The sequence below is a fragment of the Punica granatum genome, unplaced genomic scaffold (genome assembly GCF_007655135.1).
Source record: "Punica granatum isolate Tunisia-2019 unplaced genomic scaffold, ASM765513v2 Contig00060, whole genome shotgun sequence".
Lineage (NCBI taxonomy): Eukaryota > Viridiplantae > Streptophyta > Magnoliopsida > Myrtales > Lythraceae > Punica > Punica granatum.
The window spans coordinates 12,471-27,339 of record NW_022204064.1 but is presented as its reverse complement, the minus strand read 5'-3'; the positions used below and the strand labels follow the sequence as shown (position 1 = coordinate 27,339).

At 36.5% G+C, this 14,869-nt stretch overlaps 1 protein-coding gene across 1 annotated transcript; it reads left to right on the top strand.

Annotated features, from left to right (window-relative positions):
* Positions 1-10,339: 10,339 nt before the first annotated feature.
* On the top strand, positions 10,340-12,858 carry LOC116189994 (heavy metal-associated isoprenylated plant protein 34-like). The gene is made up of 3 exons (XM_031519662.1): positions 10,340-10,619; positions 10,747-10,822; positions 11,308-12,858. The coding sequence occupies exons 1-3, from the start codon at positions 10,590-10,592 to the stop codon at positions 12,636-12,638; spliced, it is 1,437 nt and encodes a 478-aa protein (XP_031375522.1). The 5' UTR covers positions 10,340-10,589; the 3' UTR covers positions 12,639-12,858.
* The last annotated feature ends 2,011 nt before the right edge of the window (positions 12,859-14,869 follow it).

The following is a 14,869-nucleotide window of genomic DNA, read 5'->3' as shown; positions in this document are numbered from 1 at the left end:
GCATACATATATCATGAAACCACGTTACATGGATTAAGTGGCACTGGTTAATGAGTTTGTATACAGTCATTCAAAATTCGCGAAATTTTTACTGCCTACTCGTCAAGAGATCAAGCTCGAGGATCTAACCTTAAGTGATGGTGTTTGTTTAGAGTTCGATCGCAGCTAATTAAGTCATCTATGGTAGTCAAGTGCATTCTATTAAGGATCCTATAATCCCAAATCGGAACTATACAAAGATATCTTGGGTTCGTAATATCATTGAGTTACCATCCTATCAGCTTGAAGATAATCTTGGGTCATTTATGGTGCTTGTTTAGAGTTTCGATTGTAGCTTATTTAAGTCATCTATGGTAGTGAAGGGCCTTCTATTAAGGATCCTATGATCTCACCTCGGAAATACACAATGATAATCTTGCCTTTATAAGATCATTGAGTTTACTATTCTATCAACTTAAACTTTTAAGTTGGATATGAGCTCAGAGCTCAAACCACTTACTAGATTTAGTAGAAATAATAATATCATTCAAATCACACAAAAAAATTCAAAGAAAATTAAAATCTAAGAAGAAAAAGAAAAAAAGAGGGACAGACTCTCCAGTCTTCATCATAAAACTGTAATTGCTTATTATGGAATATAATTCATCCTGCTTTAGTTGTGAGGCCGTGCTGTTTGGAAACTAACCTTTCCCGAGTCATTTGTGCCAAATTGTAGACTGTTCATAAAGATTAATTTCTTTCGTCTTTCACAGATATGGGAATTTATACAAAGAGTTGGGGGAAAAAAAAAGAATTCTTTCCTGTTCGATGATACAATAATTGAATAAAAGCATGAATGCTACCGAAAAAAAAAAGAATATGGATGGGGCACCATTCTTATAAGTTAAAAGACGATCTTTTCTTTCTTCTTCTTTTGTTTTGGGCTGCGAATATAAGATGATCTCTTCTTGCCAATTAGAAAGTTTGACATATCACATGCATGCAAGTATCATGAATCATGTCACAAGGACAAGTCTAAGAACGGGTGAATCTTCTCTCTAACTTTTTGAATATTCAATCGATTCCATAATTTTTGTTGAGAGTTAGTTAGAACCCATATGAAAAAATTATGTAGACAACCACAAGGTTTTAGAGGCTAGAATATTTAGAACTTTTAGTTTAGTGAATTAATGGATATCTATAATTTACATGCTTAAATTTTTGAGATAGATATGGGCTCAACTATTCAAACCGCTAGTGAAAATTTTACATGGTTTGTATCGAAGTGATTTTACGCGCCCATGATGCTCTCTGTATGCTAGGCGTTAATGTGTAACTTGTGGTGGTTAATTGTTGAGCTCGAAAAAGGAAGCCTATTCGTAGTCAATTGTCCACCCTTGTCCAATTGTGGAAAGCCCCCATCGTTAGAGAGTGAAGATGAAACCCAGCTTGTGGTTATAACAACGAGCACGAAGGTAGAAGACAAGCTCATATTCAATTGTTGAGGCCGGGAGTCCAAGTGCGCGTGACACATGTAAGCAAATTGTTAAAGTCACATGTTGCTACATGACAGTGGGTAAGCTCGAAATCCGCTTAGAAGAATTAATTAGAGAATAATGAAATTATGTAATAATTTAGTTATCACCATCTACCATGTCAAACTTTTGGAATGAATATGAATCTAACTGCTTATAGTTCTAATTGTTCTAATTGTTAATAAAAAGCTGTATTTTTTTATTGGCTTATGCCTACCAAACAAGGGGTATTTATAAGAAACCATATATATTATAGGGGTAAGTTATATAAAAGAAAAGGTCCAAATTTTGCTCAAAATCTTAGTTTTGGCTCCAATTATATATTGTAAAATAAAAAATTATATGTTTTCATTGTGTCTTAGAATTTATATGACATTGGCGCTCCGTTAGGATTTTTATTTATTTGCCTACACTTTACGGGATCCACCTCGACTACGCATCAGCTCATATTAAATTCAAAGCAAATTGAAAATTTGAAAAAAAAAAAAAACCCTCATATTTCATGAGGACCCGAGGGCACAGGTGGCCTGTCGGCAAGGCCCTATCCCTAGAACTCGACGACCCCGAAGGATTTGGGGTTCTTGATTTCTCCGTTGGATATGCCTTGCTAGTAGTCTCCACTCCACGGATGAGGTTGCTGGCACCTCTTAAGATTACTGGGGACCTCATCTTGGGGGTCAATGGCCGCCGACAAGCTCACTAGCCTTAGCAAGAACCATAACCCTTTTTATTGGCGAGAATGGTGGCCTAGGCGATGACCACCACCATTTGAGATGAGGTCGTCAGCACCCCCTGAAGTAATCTATAGTCGGGGGGTGGCTACCGTTAAGGCCATCATCACCACCGATCGCCATCTCATATTTGTGGGTTGTTTTCTTATATTTTCTATAATTTTTCATTTTTAATTCAATTTTAGCTGATGTGTGACGGAGGTGGGTTCCGGAGACTCGCCGTTAATGTCCACTTAAGCAAGTAAATGAAAATCGTAATAGACACCGAAGGCAGACTATTTTTTAGAATAAATAAAAAACATGTAATTTAGTATATCTATATCTATATATCTATCTAGATCTATATATATATATATATATATGAAAGTTGAGCAAGTTGGTGCGATATCAGAGAAAATACGATTCGAATTTCGTACTCTCTTAACTGTGATTCGTTTTTGTTTATTTTATATTGTATTTTAATTAATACATTTTACTTATAATATATTTTATTCGACTTCTTATGAATAAAAAAACGAAAGCAATAAATGCGTTCACTTGCGATTTCGTTTTACTATGCAAATTAATTTTTTTTAACTTTTAGTACATAGAAAAATGAACGTATATATTAATAGGGTAAATTACAAAAAAAAACCCAAATTTTGTAAAATATCTCAATTTTGTCTAAAATTTTATTTTGTAACAGAAAAAACCATAAGTTTTCTAAAATGTCTCAAAAATGACATCCGTTATAACTTCCGTCAATTTTTGTTGTTGATGGTAGGTCCCTTTAGCAGTCCACGTAGGTCACACGTAGGCTGGTGGGTCCCTTTAACAGTCCACGTAGGTCACACGTAGGCAAAAATTGACGGAAGTTATAACAAAGGTCATTTTTGAGATATTTTAGAAAACTTATGGTTTTTTTTGTTACAAAACAAAATTTATGACAAAACTGTGACTTTTTACAAAATTTGGGTTTTTTTTTGTAATTTGCCCTATATTAATATTATTTACTTCATTATCAAGTAGGCATATTTATTATTATATTATTTTATAATATTATTATTCACTTCATTGTTAAATATCGTGTTAATTAATAATTATATTATTTTATAATATTATTATATACTTCATCATTAAGAAATTTATTTGCCTAATAAAATGAAATAACAATGTGAATGCACTTGTTACTTTTATTTTTTTCCATCAAAATTCAAATAAAATATATCATAATTAAAATAAATTTATTAAAATATATATAGAAAATAAACAAAAACAAAATACAGTCGCAAAAGAGTACGAAATCTGAATTGCGCTCTCCCCGACATAGAATGAAACAACTCAACTTCTATACATTACTTAATGATAAAGTAAATAATAATATTATAAATGATATAATAGTATATTTTCACATTTTTGTTTATTTTTTATTATATTTTAAATAATTTTACTTTACTTATATTATATTCTATTGGACTTTCGATAAATAAAAAATTTCATTTTATTATGTAAGTTAATTTTTTTGTCCTTAGTATGTTAAATTATAAATTTTTCTCCTAAAATTTTTATGTAAAATAGTGCAAAATATGTACATTACTTAATGATGAAGTAAATAATAATATTATAAAATAATATAATAATATACGGTTACTTAACTATTAAGTAAATAATATTAATATATACTTTCGCTTTTTCTCTAAATTTTACCGTATAAAATAATAAATTTTAGTTAATTTTGTCACATTTACTTAGTTCATAGTTAAGTATGTATGAAATTTAAATTATTTTGTCTTATTTTTAAAATTATCGATATTTTTTTAAAAGAATTTTAAAATTTTAATTTGTTACTTGAATTTTCTCTTCTTTGAACTTCTTAAGAGTTTTTTTAGTAAACTGAATTATCTTCTTCCTTTATTGTTTTAATAATCTCTACCGTTAAGTTCTATTAAATTCTTAGATTTAACAAAAGACTTTATTAACACTTTAAGGTGATGGGAAAAAAAAAACACTTTAAGGTGATGAAATGTCCATATTGGTGGATATTCGAGCGGGCTATCCTAATCGATATCAACAAAAATAAAAAATAAAAAAGAATGTGAGAGAATGCACAATAATAGGACAACTACTATCGAAAAGTTAAAAGGATGGAGATTGATCTTTAAGCTTGAGTTGTAAAGTGGAGAAATCATACAAGCTCAAGCATGAGGTGGAATCACAGGGAAGTAGGAGGTGGCTTAAGCATATCTCATCATTTTCTTGAAAGTTGTGTTGTGCTCTATATGCATATTTTACCGACTTATTCGAGCTTCCTTTATATATAGAGAGCGTAGAAAGAGAATTCAATTTGTTCGTTTATTTTCTTTCATGTCTTTTGCAATATGTGGTATGAGGTATAACTTCTCTCTGTCAATTTCACAGGGACGAAGAAGTTATCGATCCTAACTCAAAGATGAAGATAATGCATTCAATTTGGTGGTAGAAAAAGATGGGCCTATCGTGCATAGAGGAAGCCACATCCTCTTTGAAGCATGGGCAGAATATAATTGCCTTAAGCCATCTCTTCCACTAACTATAACTCATGCATGAGGAAGTTCTGGATCCTGCATTTGAAGATGGAGAGTATTCTCTTGAGCGTGATTGCGCATCAATATCGAGAACGAATTGAAGGCATCTAATAGCATCAATCGTTTTATGTTCTCTGAGCAGTTCTACTTTCTTAATTTCCCAGGTCAGGAAATTTTTAATTTTGTGAATGTAAGATAAAGACATTATTCGCGCTAGTATCTATAAAATTTACATTTCGAAACTACTATTTATTCATTAAATTTCCAAAATTGTTATTAATTAACTTATAAAAACTAAATATTGTTAACAATAATGAAAAATAAGATGGTGTCGGTGCGTAGTCCCCGGTATTATACTAATTATAAATGAAATTCGGGCCAAAACTGATATTTTAAGTAAAATTTGGATTTTCTTAAAAATAACTGACCCATAAGTGTGATTTCTTTGGGGTATTTTTTTAAGTGCATCCTTTGTTTTTGTTTATCGTAAAAAATGAAAGGTGTTTGAAATTAAGACATACTTTCTAATTTGTTTTGTTTATGGCCGATTTAGTATTTGACTAAGTTTCTCTGTTTCCCATCCGTCTTTTATCCATTTTTCATCTATTATCAGTTTTTTTCTTTATCCTCACAGATTTCAAAGAAAATAAAAGTAATTTTCAATTTTTTATTTTTTAATTTTAAAAAGGAGCGAGTAGGAGGGAACAAAACAGTGTGGCGATTCATTGCCGGCAACCATTGGCCTTGTTCAAGGGTGATGATGCATGACTTTTGCCCTACCATCAGTGACCTTGTGGCGGTGACGGGCCCAGCGGCCCAGCCGGAGCGATAGAATTGGGTAGACCAACATGGCGTCCCTCTGTCTCATGCGATCTCCTTTTCACCGGGAAGAGAGGGAGGAAACATGCAAGTGGCGATGGCACTTGACTCGACTACTATTGGCTCTTGTAAGGTCGTGCGTTGAGCTAAGAAGTCTATCGTGCTGCCTCATTGGATGCGACCATGGCCCATGAAAAAGTTTAAACAAATTATTCAAAATTTAAAAAATATATAGGCGATGAAAAAGTTAATGAAAATTATTTTTGTCTTACAATACAAATTTGAAGATGCGTACTTAAATTTAAAATAATTCCCGAGATTTTGATTATAAACAGAAAAAGGATGGAAAATTCCTGCTTTTTTTTTGTTTTTTTAAATTTGCCTTTCTTTGATTTAATTAACCTCTGCCCTTAAGAACTAAATTTGGTGATGGGCTGACTGTATTGCTTATATATTTTTGACAATATTCGTTAGGAGTGTTTTATCTTTTAGTAAGTTAACTAGATTAATCGAATTCAATTGAACTTTCGGATATCATGATTTATATTAAAGAAAATCATCTCTTTATAACTCGTATTTCTGTTGAGAGTTCTTGGTAAGTTGCATCAAAGTTGGATTATGATGCTCGTCCCAGAAAAATCCGAGTGAGCAACCTCTACTATCAATATTGCCCTATCATGATAAGTTAATTTTCGAATAAAAAGAAACAATTGACTTTCTCGATCACCGACTTAATAGCCGCTCCAAGAATTACTGCAAACAAATCACGTGATATATGTGGGGATTATATGTCGGCATTGGGTATAAAATGTATGTATGTGTGTGTGTGTGTATATATATATATATGCCAGAGAAAAAAATTGATAGACGTGACGCTGAAAGGTGGATAATAACAAACGAGGCAAACAGGGAAAAAGATGTAGGCGATCTTATCTTCGTCTAGTCCTTCTCACGTAATTCGAGCTGTCTATCTTATACCCTTATTTATTTATTTTGGGGATATTCGGATTTCGTCCCACTAATCTCTAACTAATCGAAAATTTGATTTTTTACAAATACGTACAGGATTAGTATTGGAGCTTATTTACGTAAATTATCCACAAGAGTATTTTTCACAACATAAAAAGATTAATAATTAGGGTTTTAAATTGGTAGAAAAGATCAAGCAGTACTCCTCGCGATTATGATGGAGAGCATGCTCCATCCACAGATTAAAAAAGATAACTATCAGGAATGAAATAATCATTTTTCTTGACCTCTTCTTAAAAAAAAAGAAAAGGAATGAAAAATAAGATCTTTGTATTTTTTTATTTTTTATTTTTTGTAACCGATCACTTACGGTTAGTTGGTTCTACCATTCCTACAAACCCCCGTCAATGTCCAGGGAGATTCTGATAATCAACTCAAAATTAATTAAAGAACCAGCTTCCAAAAGAGATATTAATTAATATTCATAAAAGGACAACTAATAAAAAATAAATAAAATAGAAGTGAGTCCAGCCAAGCCCAACTTCAACTTCAATGTCTAGGCTGGCTGGGGTGGGGGAATTGTAGGGGGCCTTCCCTTCTAGATCCCTTCCAGCTATTGGCAACCGCTTCCCGTTTCCCTTCCCTGTCTCTCTCCTTCTTCCCCCCTCTGACAGAAAAGGCTTCAGTAGTGCACGTAACCCCTAAGCAGCAGCAGACTGTCAAAAAACAAAAATAAATAAATCATGAAAAATGAAAAAACAAAAGAAATCTCGGTTGGAGGAAAACAGTTTATCGAGGTGATTAAGGAGCTTATCTTCCATCTTCAATGTGGTTTTATATTCATTAACCGGCTTATGTAGGCATGGAGATCGAATGCCTTCGTCTCTTCTAACGAGTGCAATTCGAATCACCATGTGGTCATACAAGAGATACTCTATACTATATCACGCGCACGACCGAGCAGTCATGCTAAGCAAATATTAGTTGATTGGAAATTGCACGTCATCTTTGATATTTTGGTCTCAACTTACATATCTTGCATGGCTTGGAGGACGCATTTATAAGGTGAAGTGATAAAAGAGGAATTTTTTCTACATGTCATGCATTTATGTTATGCCAACCCTCAACCACTTTACTGAATCAGGATTTACCATCTTAGTGCTTTGTATATATAAATTCCAAGGGAAATTTAAATAAAATAATATACTGACTCTATCATGGGGTTCTTCTAAAGGCAAAAGGCAAATGGCAAATGTTAGAAGCAGTAGTCTTAAATACGAGCCATTTAGTTGTCTTCTTTTTCGATAAGTGGCACTATACTCAATAATGCCAGTTTTTTCTATTTGAAGAGTGGGACTCCCTCCTTTATTGTTGGCTTTTTTTTTCCCATGGGTTTTTGTTTTTCTTCATCAAATATCCATTTTTCAATAATCAATGACAAGTTACATTATTTTAACAAGATTAAAACACGTTTATCCATGTGAAATACAAAATTTCTTTTATAATTATTTGAAGCACTATGAAAATTTTTTGAGAAAACTATCAAAATGATTATTAAAAGATTTCAAAACTAACAAATTACTACTTGAAAGATATTTTGAAAGAAAATGATCATTGAAATACCAGAATTCATAACATTTTGGTACTTCCGTTAAAATTCGATTAGTACCGTTACGGGAAAATGATATGGATGCTTATGTGGCATGTAGTAGCCAAACGGCGCCGATTGACAGTGCACATCAGCACATACGACATCGTTTATGACCTGAAGTTAAAAAAGAAAAGAAAAGAAAAGAAACATGGTCGAAACGACGCCGTCTAGCTGCTTCTCCCTCCCCAACCGAACGGCGTCGTTGCTACCTATCCCCTCCCTCCCGCCATATGCAATCAAAATTAGGTCAACCTGACGAACCTCCATCGAACCCAACGTCCTTCCTATCTCCTCCCCCCATCAAACCCGACGTGGCCCCCCCTGCGATGTCCTTCCTATCTCCGACGCAGCCCCCCATCGAACCCGACGGACGTGGCTAGTTAAACCCAAACCAATTGAACCCAACGTAGCTCCTCATCATAGGAGTCATCGTCGAGCTTGAGTTCAAGCAGTCGTCATCGTCGGCCAGTTGAACCCAGACTAGTTAGAGACAGAGACTCGTCGAGTCTGCTTTTTGTTCGACGACCGCACGGGCACCGCAGCAGTAACTCTGAGTGTGACAGCGGACTGAAATAGAGAAGGGAGAAGTTTGAGGAAGGGAGAGTAGAGAGACGACAAATCGGACTTAGGGCAGGCAAATCGGACTCCAATCGGACTTCAATCAGACAATCTATAGTTGAGAGACACTTTCCATACTTACCAATTAGCTCTATTAGCTCCTACGATTAAATCCACCTCGTTGAGACCGTCAGAGATGGAGACTTGGTACAGAGTTGCTAGCGGAGTTGAACTCAAGCTCGACAAGTCCGTGTGTCCACGACCTTCGGGGCGACGACACCGGTGGGGGGAGGAGATAGGAAGGACGTCGGGTTTGATGGAGATTCGTCGGGTTGACCTAATTTTGAATGCAGATGGCGGAAGGGAGGGGATAGGTAGCAACGATGCTGTTTGGTTGGGGGACGTGAGAGGCAGCAAGATGGCGTCCTTTCGCCCATGTTTCTTTTTTTTTTTTAAACTTCAGGCCATAAACGACGTCGTATGTGCTGATGTGCACTGTCAATCGGCGTCGTTTGGCTACTAGATGCCACATCAGTATCCATGTCATTTTCTCGTAACAGCACTAACAGAATTTTGACGGAAATACCAAAATGTTATGGATTCTGATCTTTTAATGATCATTTTGTTTCAAAATATATTTCAAGTAGTAATTTATTAGTTTTGAAATATTTCAATGACCATTTTGATAGTTTTCTCAAGATTTTTTCATTCAATAAAAAAATTATAATAAACATTACTCTCGTGATTACGGGATGAAGCATTTTAAATTATTCATCTTCAGAATTGTTTTTTTCTGCCGATATTTAATGCTGCCGAATGTGCCGAACAAGAGATAGTTATGTATTTCCCTTGAAATTCATTAAAATCACAACATGTGCCACTGTCTCTCGTTCGACACAAACTTCGGCTTATGTGGTCGGCAGAAATAGCATAACTCATTCCTTTTTTAGCAAGTGCTTTTCTCTGCATTCGAAATTATATCTTCCTCCATAGAGGGTTTGATGTGCACTACGTATCATTCAACCAACAACTTGTTAATTATGGAAGATGTTACGATATAAATGATGTGCAACATCTTCACTCTCTCCTAAGATTTTTCACAATATATGATCATGTGGGGCACCTCTATATGAAGGGAAATGCTTTTACTCAAATTTCATTGATGAATAAAATTTTCTGAGACATTTGTTGACATTAGCGAAAAGCACGACCACTAATGGCCACCAAGGTCTAGTTGCTAAGCAATAGTAAAAGTTTGAGTCAATTATCTTGATGTCCTAAGCGACCCTTCGCATGATCGCTGTTTTCCTAAGACAAAAACTCTTCATGTGATCGAATAGGACTTCAGAATAGTACACTCAACTTGGAAAGGTTCGTGTAAACCGATTCAAGTCAATCTCCGGTGAATATTTTTTCCGATCTAGATCGAGAATTATTTTTGATAACTTCCATAGAATATTTTGTTATCACAAATATATAAATATTGTAATATACCTTATAAATTCTCTTACCATTTGCGCCTAACCGAACATTGGATATTTTCTCGTTGCAAACCCCGGAACAATATATAAGGTTTCTCTTGTGACAAAAGTTAAACTAAGAGGAGAAGCTATGTACATTTTCCTCCTTTTCTCTTCTGCAGAAGTATAAAAATATGAGGGGGCAGCTCCGGAACAAGAAAGTGTTTTAATATTGTTCACATCCACCGCCTCTGTGCCCTCTTAAAAATCTCACCTCCATCAGTCCCTTCCTCTGCCCCTCACCGTCTCCCTCTGCTACCCCCTCTCTCTCTCTCTCTCTCAATATGAGTAAGCAAGATGTCGTGAAGGCTCAGGTACTCATTTATGCTGTGTTCTCATCTTCCTTTGTTCTGTGAAGAGAGAGATTTTTGCTGCTGCTGCTGCTCTGTTTTCTGTGTTTTGATTTTTTTTGTTTTTCTGGGGTTCTTTGCTTGCGAACAGAGCTGTGTGCTGAGAGTGAACATCCATTGTGATGGGTGTAAGAAGAAGGTGAAGAAGCTGCTCCAGAAAATTGAAGGTAACCCTCCACTGCTTTGGCTCCCCTTTTTGCCCCTGAAATTTCCAATTTTTAGCTTAGACAACCCTACTCTGTTCCCTGCTGAACATGTTTTCATGGCTGTTTCAACCTGCTTGAAGTGTAGAATCTGGTTTTAGGACCTCTCAGAAACATCCCCTTATGCCTTCTTCTGACAAATCCTCTTGGCATAAGTTTGGGGTAATTACATTAGGCCCCTATACTTCAGCCAAATTTGTCAGTGAGAACCCCTTGTTCTGTGGGGCAGGTGGAAGGACTATCTTTGTGTGACAGTACCATGTCAGTAAGTTTTGGACTTGTACATGGATGCACCTAACCTTTTGGATAAATGTCCCTGTAACTGTCTAAAACGGATTTTTGGCTTCCTTGTGACATGACTTTGCATCTAAGGTGTTTGTTATTTGATGCGAGTTTAGCTTAATTTTTAACTGAATTTTCATTCTGGGGATGTGGATTTTGTGGTTCAGGAGTGTATACTGTTGCCATAGATTCTGAGCAAGGGAAGGTGACGGTTACGGGCATCGCAGACCCAAACAGGCTCATCGAGAAGCTCGAGAAGTCGGGGAAGCACGCTGAGCTATGGGGCCCTTCGAAGGGTTTGGGAAACCAGAACAACTTCGGGTTCAACAACCAGTTCAAGAATGTCCAATTCGACAATGGTAAGTTTGGGAAATTGGACAACAAGGGTCAGAACAATGGTGGGAACAAAGGCGGACACCAGCTCCAGCTACAGCAGCTACAGCAGCTGCAGCTGCAGCAGCAGCAGCTCCAGCTGCAGCAGCAGCAACAGCTTATGAAGGGGCTCAAGGATACGAAGATGGCCCAGAATAAGGAGCAGAAGACTGTTAAATTTAGCTTGCCCAAAGAGGATGAGTTTGACGGGAGTGGGGATGATTTTGATGATGAGTTCGGGGATGACGATGAGTTTCTTGGTGATGAGTTCGATGATGAGTTTGACCATGGCCATCATCAGAAGCCATCCAAGCAGTCGGCTGTCGGGGGTGGCCATGGGCAGAAGGGTAATAAGGGGAAGGGGAACGAGAAGATGGGTGCTGGTGGAGCAAAGAAAGGGAGTTTCCTCAATAATATACCGTTTCTGATGAAGGGGCTCGGGATGAAGAGCAAGGGGAAGCACAGCAACGGAGGGAAGAAGAATGGCAGCGGCGGCGGGGGTGGAAAGAACAAGGGAAGTCAAGATGATTTTGATGGAGGCAAAAATGGTGGTGTGCTTGCGAATTTTGGCAAGAATGGCAATTTTGGTGAAGTGGCTGGAAAGAAGAAAGGAGGGAATGGCAATGGCAACGGAGGAGGTGGAGGTGGGAACAATAATGGCCATGGTGGTGCTAAAAAGGGTGGAGGAAAGAACCATGATGGGGCCCAAGCGAACAACAAAGCTCAAGTCAGCTTCAATGGAATGGATAATCATCATGCCAATGGCTACCAAAAAGGCGGTGGCGGTGGCGGTGGAGGTGCCGGCGGAGGTTTCATGAGCCAGATGGGCCCGATGGGCCAAATGGGAAGTTACCCAATGGGCCAAATGGGCGGTATGCCGGCGGTTCAGGGGCTGCCAGCGATGAATGGCGGGTACTATCAGAACCCGTATCAGCAGCAATACATGGGCATGATGATGAACCAGCACCAGCAGCACCACGGCCATGGGAATGAGATGTACCAGCCCATGATGTATGCTCGGCCACCTTATCCGGGGGGATATGTTCCCCCGATGCCGCCTCCGGCCTCGGATCCTTACGTCCACATGTTCAGCGATGAGAGCACAGACAGCTGCACTGTCATGTGAAGAAAATAGGAGGAGAGAGAGTGGTTGGGTGTCGAGGGTCTTTTTGTTTTCAATTTTGTGGGCTGGAGTTTTTCTGCTTAAGCTTTGAACTTAGGAAGGATGCAAAGGTGATTTAGAGAAGTTTATAGAAGTAGTATTATATATAAGCCTAAATGATCTCAATGTTTACTTGAGAATTGGTTTTCTTTTAATCTCACTCTTCTTTACTTGTTTTTCTTAATGCTTGGCTTCATTTTGGCTAATGAAGCATTTTAGTTGGTTTTCTTAAAGCTTGGCTTCATTTTGGGTAATGAAGCACTTTAGGATACATTAGTAGTTTTTCAAATAAAGTAAAACCTCGTTAAAATTTCCCAGAAAGGGATTTTTTTTTCTTTTTTTCTTTTTCGTTTTATTATAAAGCTTTAGCAGTTTAAAGTGATTATTACTCGTCTTCTAACTAATCAAACTTAATGTTGCTTTCAAATAGACTGAAAGATTGCCTAATCTTGGGTTTTATAAAAAAAAGATAAACAGTAGAAAAACTGGATATCGTGATCTTACGGCATTCCCGAATGACAGTAGGCCAAGTCTAATAGGACTGCGACATAATCACAGATAGTGTGAGTGCATAATTAGCAAGCTAATCTGCAATAATCATGCGAATTTGGACTTTCGAGTTCTGAGGTTCACTTAAGTAGCTGCTGCTATTGTCCCTCTTGCTGAAAATATCTAATAAACTGGACTGAAAAAGTGAAAATATCTAATAAAGCAGACAATTTCAGAGGAAGACACTTCTATCTCCACTGTGTCTGAACATTTGACTCCTTCATTTTGACTTTGATGTTTCCGAGGGAAATCATTTTTATATTTTACTAAGGTTTGTGCTTCAGAGTGGCAGTTAAAAACTTGAAATTCGTTTTGCGGTGACTTATCAGAAATTCTTTTAATATTGGGAGAAATTCTGCAGAGCATCAAGACATCCTACCCCTTAGAATCTCGATTTTCAGACCTTGATCGCATACAAATTATGAATCTCGAGTGATCTGCAAAAAAAGGAGAAATAATGGGAGGGAATCTCGATTTTCCTCTGTGACACTTAAATAAGAATGTATTGAATAAAGGTAGAAAAATTAAACTTAGGGTCTAGTGGTATCTGAAGAGATATTTATGGGAGTACTGAGATATCTTTATCAAGATATGGTAATATGTGTAAAAAATTTAATAACAACCAACAAGTAGATGTACTTGCCATATATGTAGTTAGAAATATAATAATATCTCATATGATATATTGATAAAAAATTTTAGAGATAATATGTGAGATATTAGGAGATATAGATAAAAAAAAATATACTCAATATGATTTAGTTAGCCAATATGGACTATCAACATGGGCCTAGGACTGTAAGTCAGGCCGAATGGGTCAATTTTCTGGTTCTAACATAAGCTCCCCACTCCCGTGAGCTTCAGCTTCGAGAGGTCGCAAGAGTATATCAGTGTCGTTGCTGATGTCACATCGTAGGCAATGGCCTTTTCATGTTGTAGTTGGAGTGACGTTGTGCGTCAAGTTTGTTTGATGCGAGGAATCCCATCGTTGTAAAAAGTGAGGGGATCTTCGCTATAGAAAGCGAACACCAGTACTCTATCACTGTAGAAACTGAAGGTCACGGTCCTCGATGCCGAGATGAGGAGATCTACCTGTGTAGAAAAGTGATAGACCCTTTGGGGAAAATTATTTGGGTGATACAAAACCTTTTACGTTGTAATGTGAACTGTATAAAATCTTTTTTTTTTATAATAATTTGGTACAAAACGTATCAAATTGTTTCAATCAAGTCCAATCCGTTAAATTTTGCCAACGCCGTCTAGACCTGCTGATGTGGCAAGTCGTATCATACGTGGCTGATAGCTTCTAGTATGATGTAACAAATGGGTACAAAACTTTATTAAAATGTAACAAATGGGTACAAAATTTTTTAAAGATGTAACAAAATGGTACAAAATCTTTTAAGTAGTATCATACTTCGCAATTTCATTGCTGCAACTGAAAAAATATCATCTAAAACTTATCCAAATAAACATATATACTCCGAACTGCTTTCTCCCATAGCTCATACAACATACAATTTTCTAGCCAAATTTCCGCTTCTCACAGTGGAAAAATGGCCAATTAAACAAATTACGAATGCCGCTCCATACAGGCGGGATTAAACCAAAACATTAATTAAAAACAATTAAACATTAAAAAATAT